This window comes from Acipenser ruthenus, chromosome 26, assembly GCF_902713425.1.
Source record: "Acipenser ruthenus chromosome 26, fAciRut3.2 maternal haplotype, whole genome shotgun sequence".
Taxonomy (NCBI): domain Eukaryota; kingdom Metazoa; phylum Chordata; class Actinopteri; order Acipenseriformes; family Acipenseridae; genus Acipenser; species Acipenser ruthenus.
This window is the reverse complement of record NC_081214.1, coordinates 7501-15211: the sequence shown is the minus strand read 5'-3', so window position 1 is coordinate 15211 and position 7711 is coordinate 7501. Positions and strand designations below refer to the sequence as shown.

At 43.2% G+C, this 7711-nt stretch overlaps 1 protein-coding gene across 1 annotated transcript; it reads right to left on the bottom strand.

Annotated features, from left to right (window-relative positions):
* Window positions 1-613: 613 nt before the first annotated feature.
* Window positions 614-4459, bottom strand: LOC131701731 (ubiquitin-like protein 4A). The gene is made up of 3 exons (XM_059001452.1): window positions 2828-4459; window positions 1431-1697; window positions 614-1180 (listed from the first exon to the last, which is right to left on the bottom strand). Exons 1-3 carry the CDS (start codon window positions 2978-2980, stop codon window positions 1070-1072), a joined length of 531 nt encoding a protein of 176 aa, XP_058857435.1. The 5' UTR covers window positions 2981-4459; the 3' UTR covers window positions 614-1069.
* Window positions 4460-7711: the final 3252 nt, after the last annotated feature.

Below are 7711 nucleotides of genomic sequence, written 5' to 3'. Positions count from 1 at the left end.
GTGTTGCTGCTCCAGACTCTCACTGCGTCGGCAGGGCTGAAGTGTTTGTTCAGAAGAGCAGGCAGGCTGTGTCACACTGACCCGGGGTGAGGCGAGGCGTGAGAGGAGGGGTGAGCTGTTCTGCGCTGTGCTGTGCTGTGCTGTTCAGCCTACCTGCCAGCGCCTTGCCTTTGTAGAGGAGTCCCTGTTGATTGACAGGTATGTTGAGCCTGTCAGAGACCAGACTCCAGACTGTGGAGACCTTCTCATCCTCACAGACCTGTCAAGAGACAAGAACACACAGACACACAGTGAGGGGATGAGCATTAAACACTGAAACTACATCTTCATCCTCACAGGACAGGCGAGAGACAAGAACACACAAACACACACACACACACACACACAGACACACACAGACACACTGAGGGGATGAGCATTAAACACTGAAACTACATCTTCATCAGTACGCACGCCTCGAGTGAAGTGACATCCCTCATCTGCCACCATGCAAATTTCAAACGGGATTGAGATTATTATGCTCAAGAGCTAAAAGGCAATAACAACGTACGCTTAGAAATAATAAAACAATGTTTTTAAGAAAGCCCTCAGGACACGTGACGACATCCTCTCCTTGACAACGTCCTGTCCTCCTGTAGGAAGTGTCTCTTTACCTCAGCAATACCTGAGCTGGGAAGGTACACATTTTAAAGGGCCTTGATTTGCAGCAATGCAGTTCAACCCGCTCTGTAATGTTTTATGTTCTGTTATCAAACAACCGCTGACTTGCCCAATCGTAGAAAGTAGAAGTAGAAAATGTGGTTTGTCTTACCAAACACACACAATGCGAACAGTCAGTCAATATGTAGCGGTATTGTGAAGCGGGATGTGGGGCTGCTCAATGCCTTGCTCACTGGGTGTGCTTCTATTCTTTTAAACAAACTAAGGAGAGAAGAGGACAGGGGGAGGAGAGAGTACAGATGAGAGGAGAGAGGGGAGAGGGGAGAAGAGAGGGGAGAGGTGGAGAGGAGAGGGGAGAGGGGGAGAGGAGAGGGGAGAGGGGGAGAAGAGAGGGCAGCAGCAGTATTCCTCAGTCCAGGAAGGACAGCTCCATGCACTCCACAGCCTCAGGGTGAAGCATGCGGGTCGCAAGCCGCTCCATATCATCCAGGCTCAACAAGCGCAGCCTCCGCTCGTAATCCTGAGAGAGAGGCAGAGGGAGAGACACAGAGTCACAACTACACGCTGCTCTACACCTGCATTTCAGAGTGTGTGTGCTGCAGCTGTGATTGTGTGTGCGTCTCTGTCTGTGTGTGTGTGTGTCGGTGTGTGTGTGTGTATAGCAGTGTGTGTGTTTATTTTGTTCAGGTTACCTTGTGTAGCTGCTCCAGACTCTCACTGTGTGTCTGTGTGTGTGTGTATAGCAGTGTGTGTGTTTGTGTTCAGGTTACCTTGTGTTGCTGCTCCAGACTCTCACTGCGTCGGCAGGGCTGAAGTGTTTGTTCAGAAGAGCAGGCAGGCTGTGTCACACTGACCCGGGGTGAGGCGAGGCGTGAGAGGAGGGGTGAGCTGTTCTGCGCTGTGCTGTGCTGTGCTGTGCTGTTCAGCCTACCTGCCAGCGCCTTGCCTTTGTAGAGGAGTCCCTGTTGATTGACAGGTATGTTGAGCCTGTCAGAGACCAGACTCCAGACTGTGGAGACCTTCTCATCCTCACAGACCTGTCAAGAGACAAGAACACACAGACACACAGTGAGGGGATGAGCATTAAACACTGAAACTACATCTTCATCCTCACAGGACAGGCGAGAGACAAGAACACACAAACACACACACACACACACACACAGACACACACAGACACACTGAGGGGATGAGCATTAAACACTGAAACTACATCTTCATCAGTACGCACGCCTCGAGTGAAGTGACATCCCTCATCTGCCACCATGCAAATTTCAAACGGGATTGAGATTATTATGCTCAAGAGCTAAAAGGCAATAACAACGTACGCTTAGAAATAATAAAACAATGTTTTTAAGAAAGCCCTCAGGACACGTGACGACATCCCCTCCTTGACAACGTCCTGTCCTCCTGTAGGAAGTGTCTCTTTACCTCAGCAATACCTGAGCTGGGAAGGTACACATTTTAAAGGGCCTTGATTTGCAGCAATGCAGTTCAACCCGCTCTGTAATGTTTTATGTTCTGTTATCAAACAACCGCTGACTTGCCCAATCGTAGAAAGTAGAAGTAGAAAATGTGGTTTGTCTTACCAAACACACACAATGCGAACAGTCAGTCAATATGTAGCGGTATTGTGAAGCGGGATGTGGGGCTGCTCAATGCCTTGCTCACTGGGTGTGCCTCTATTCTTTTAAACAAAGTAAGGAGAGGAGAGGAGAGGGGGAGGAGAGAGACACAGAGTCACAACTACACGCTGCTCTACACCTGCATTTCAGAGTGTGTATGCTGCAGCTGTGATTGTGTGTGCGTCTCTGTGTCACTGTACAGCTGTGTCTGTGTGTGTCTGTATAACATTGTACATCTGCTGCAGCTAGGATTGTGTGTGTAGCCGTGTTTATTGTGTTCAATTTACCTTGTGTAGCTGCTCCAGCCTCTCACTGTGTGTGTGTTTGTGTGTGTCTGTGTGTGTGTGTGTGTTTGTGTTCAGGTTACCTTGTGTTGCTGCTCCAGACTCTCACTGCGTCGGCAGGGCTGAAGTGTTTGTTCAGAAGAGCAGGCAGGCTGTGCCACACTGACCCGGGGTGAGGCGAGGAGTGAGAGGAGGGATGAGGCGAGGGGTGAGAGGAGGGGTGAGCTGTGCTGTGCTGTGCTGTGCTGTTCAGCCTACCTGCCAGCGCCTTGCCTTTGCAGAGGAGTCCCTGTTGATTGACAGGTATGTTGAGCCTGTCAGAGACCAGACTCCAGACTGTGGAGACCTTCTCATCCTCACAGACCTGTCAAGAGACAAGAACATACAGACACACACTGAGGGGATGAGCATTAAACACTGAAACTACATCTTCATCCTCACCGGACAGGCGAGAGACAAGAACACACACACACACACACACACACACACACACACACACACACACACACACACAGACAGTATCAGACAGTATCAGAGCAATCTAGCGAGGGGACGGTCGAGTATTGTCAAGAGCAAAAACACACTTTCATAAAAACTGCTGCTTTTGTATTATTATGGTCTGTATGTGTGGCATGCTATAGAAATGTATTGTGTTTTTTTCTTTTTTTGTGCTCTGTACTGTACAGTGCTTTGTGAAACGCTTGTACAAAAATCGCTATATAAATGCAATAAAAAATAAATAAATAAATAAATACACTGGAAGTGCTTCACATTGTCACAGAACAGTATTATGAATTTTCTCTTGGTCTACAGACATAATATTGTCTGAGAATTATTTCTCAGTCTCACAGATGAAGCGACATTTAATACAAGTGCAGAAAAAAATGTGTCAATTTAAACACAATAGCAACACTGAGGTGAAGAGACAAGCCCAACACATTTCTCTTAGAGGTAGTCGAGCAAAGCAAGAGGCGAGGACGGACACATCTGCTGGAAACGCATGGATTTGAATTTGTTACCAGGTTCAGTATTCCCCTCACGTGTGCAGGAGTGGCGGCAGGCGTAAGAACGCTGTGTGTTGTGTGTGGAGAGAGTTCGGCAGCGTTCACGACACGCGGACTTCCGTCATTCTGCGCAGAATCCGCACAGAATCGTAGCAAGTAGCCAAGGAATTTTCCGAATCTTTGCAGAATCTGCGCAGATTTAGCAAAGTCTGCCTCTCGTGAACGCACCCCCTGTAGTCTTAAATCGTGGGTCACGTGATTACGAGGCACACACTGACAAACCCCACACATTGTGTGTTTTCAGTTTATATCTTGTTAAAACAGAAAACTATATTAATTAAAACAATAAACTCCACACAAATTCATAAACAACACAGTGAATTCTAATCAGAAATTACAGTTTAAGTGACTAATGTAATCAACCACCATGGATCCCAAAATGATAGATACAGATTGGCCAACAATCAATGCTGCAGGGAAACAAGAACAACAATATAATAAACAGCGACGTCACTCCTTCAGAACTCGTGTGCAGCGAACTCCCAACAATAAAAAGAAATTAACACACACCCGGTGATATTAAAACCATGAAGAGGCAACAACCTCGTGTGTGCACAATAAAGCATTAGCAGGGGCAATCAGATAAATCATCCATAGCAAAAAACAACACAGCAACATTAATTTGCGGTCCATTGTCGGACTGGGTCCGACATTGCAATTATTCCTCACAGGTCCTTTGTCGGACTGGGTCCGACATCATTATAGCAACGCAATAAACGCGTGTTTAGTCGTTTTTTCTCCGGAAAAAGCCGAGACAACCATTCAATTGCCGAGTGGGAGCGACAGGAGCCGAAACAAGTCGAGAAAAAAAAAAAAGGCGTATCTCATGAATAGTCATATATGGTATCAGGTATCAGATAACGGGGCGTTCAAGTAAACAAGCTGGCTGAGTGCGTCAGCGCACAGAGACTATCATGGACATTTGTAGAGATTTTTTCAGATGTTATAGTAATAAAATAATGACTTGGATCGCATTATTGAGGAGTTTGGTGATAAAACGAGTGATCCAGAGATGATCGATCGGTATGTACGACTATTATTATTACTATTATTATTATTATTATGATTATTATTATGATTATTATTATTATTTATTTCTTACATAGGTAAACGCTATAGCAAACGAAAGGGTGGGGCGGGGCTGGAGATTTCTAGTGAGTGCTTTGTTGATATGCAGGGCCATTTAAACCCGTTTGACTATGAAAAAAATATACTTTTAAACAGCGCGTCTAAAATGAACTGCGCGTGTGAAAACCTGACGTGCCTGTTGCGCACTTAATAAATGGACTGCAAAGGGTTAAAACAAACACAGAAAACGGAGGCTGGCGCGCTTTCGATTATGACTAACAAAGGATGAGATGAAGCCGTACAGCCAAAAAACAAGCCCCTTAAACAGGTATAAATAACAATACGGTTTTGTTTTACCTGAGGAGAATCCTCCTATTGCGATGTGAAACTCCAGGCAAGCATGGGGGCGGACATTCTGTGAAGCGCGCATGCTGACGTAGGCTTTGTTATGACCGTGAACGCGCCTGATAGAAGTCTGTGGGGACCCTGCTTTCACTGCTCGTGCTGTGTCCTGTAGCTCAATATGCAGGGGTTATTTTTTTTATATAAAAAAAGCCGTTTTGTGGCTTTCCAAAGACGTATCATGCGTCTGGATCGGATGTTCGTAGACAAAATGATAATTGTTTACATTTGGTCAAATACAAGATTGCATGTAGTTTCCGAACATCTCCCCCTGGTGGTTAATTGCGGTGTTTACGGCAGAATAATTCAATGGGTTTCTCCATATCCCATATATTTTCATATTACCCATAATTCAATTTGTGACACTTAACTGGAAAGGTACATATATTTAAATTATATATATATTTTTAATAATTAAAATTGTATAAAACATTGAACATATATTATCCACAAACGCCGTTTTGGTAACAATATAATATTTGAACTTATTTTAATATATAAATTAATGAGTAATAACCCTAAATTGAATTTTACGTAGTTATACGAATTATAAATAGCTATTGGAATGATGTAATTAGCATATATCCCAATTATCCTGAATTGTAAAATTACTGATTTGTGAGGAATAAATCAAAAGTTATGTGTAATATATATATATAGATATATATTTTTTTATTTTAAAGAATTAAATTGTATAAAACATTAACCATGTAATCCTCAATGACCACTTTGGTGACAATATAATATTTTTTATCATTTTAAGATAGAAATATACTGTAATAAAACCAAACCACAAATAGACTTTGGACTAATTATATGAGTTATAAATAACAATTGAACTCTTTATATATTATATAGCAAGAGCTGTGTGGCTTGAGCTAGTGGATTGTGCTTGGTATGAGTGAAGTGGCTGAGATGAACGTGTGTGAGTAAATAAAGTGCTGAGAAAGAAGGCTGGTTGGAGAGAGAGAGAGATGGGAGCCCCCCAGGAAAGGAAAGTGGGGGGGTGGAGAGATGGGAGGAACAGAGAGGGACAGAGAGGGACAATGGGGAGGGGCGCGGAGGATGAAGAGAGGCAAAGACGAGCCACGCGCGTCAAAAAGTCCAGCGCGCGCTGGACTTTTTGACGCGCGTGGCTCGTCTTTGCCTCTCTTCATCCTCCGCGCCCCTCCCCATTGGACATAGACCCCCCCCCCCCCCCCCCACCCGACCACTGACTCTTGACCCATGACCATTCACTTATGAGCCCTTCAACCTTTTAGGATATACATTTTATTTTCTTTTATATATTTTAACCCTTTAGACCCCTGAATAATTAAAGAACCCTTTTGGAGATTCCTTGAAATTTTGGCAAAAAACAGATTTCACTTGACTTATTGAAATAACTGTCTTGGAAATTCTATTGAAAGGAAGAGAGACTGTAGATTCTCAAACAGCAAGCTTTATTAAGATTTGCAAACCTGGAGCCTGTCACAACACTCAGTGCAGAGTCAGTTTGAGAACAAGCCCACATAACACTGCCAAACTTGTGACAGTTGGGCATGTAGCAACTTGAGCAAAACTCTTGCATACAGAGGAGACAGAGACCATATTTTTAGTAGAACAGACAGTCAAAAGGGTGGCTCAAAATTATCTTCATGACTCATAACTTCTACTTTTGCAATTGGTTGCCACATTGTAACGGTTTGAAACTAAAAGCTTCAGCCAACAGCGAATAAAACCAAAAAAAACGAGGGTCCTCAATTAACAAATTTAATGCCACACACACCAGTAAACTACACACAAGTGAATTGCAAATGATTTAAGACAAGCCCACAAATAGTAGAGGGTAAAGCAACAAACAATTTTAAAGTCAGGCAAGGAAATAAAGATATGAAATAGCCAATTACTAATATAGTAAAAAAACTTATAAATGCATAAATTATACATATATATATATATATATATATATATATATATATATACATTACAAAAATTATCACACACATAGCACTCATGCAAAACAATGTCTTGAACAAATCAAGTCCAAAAAATAATCCAAGTAATCCAACCAAGCAAAAAAGAAACACATGCAAAAAATGGAAACAACCCCAGAATGTTCTCACCCGACTGTTTGTTTGTTTGTTTGTTGATGCTTATTCTGTAGTTCCAGTGGCAGTCCAACAGCAACAAGTTGTCCAAGAGATGCTCCAAGGTAGGTATAGTTCTTCTTTAATATAATTTCCTTGTAAATAAAATCCTGAAAGCCAACTGGAACCCATTCAGAACCTGCACACAAACCACACCGCCATACACAAAATGGAGGAACCCAGAACACAAAACCTGCCTCCCTTCCACCCTCTACCTGTTTAAAAAAGAACAAAGGCTCATGGGAGTTCAGCCTTCTTAAAGGGGAATCCTTAATTAAAGATACAATAATTAAGAAGTTACCTGGCTAGGCATTTTAACTAAATGGAGTGTTTATTTAAACACTTGTGTGGCTAGGGCAGCAGTGTGGAGTAGTGGTTAGGGCTCTGGACTCTTGACTGTAGGGTCGTGGGTTCAATCCCCGGTTGGGGACACTGTTGCTGTACTCTTGAGCAAGGTACTTTACCTAGATTGCTCCAGT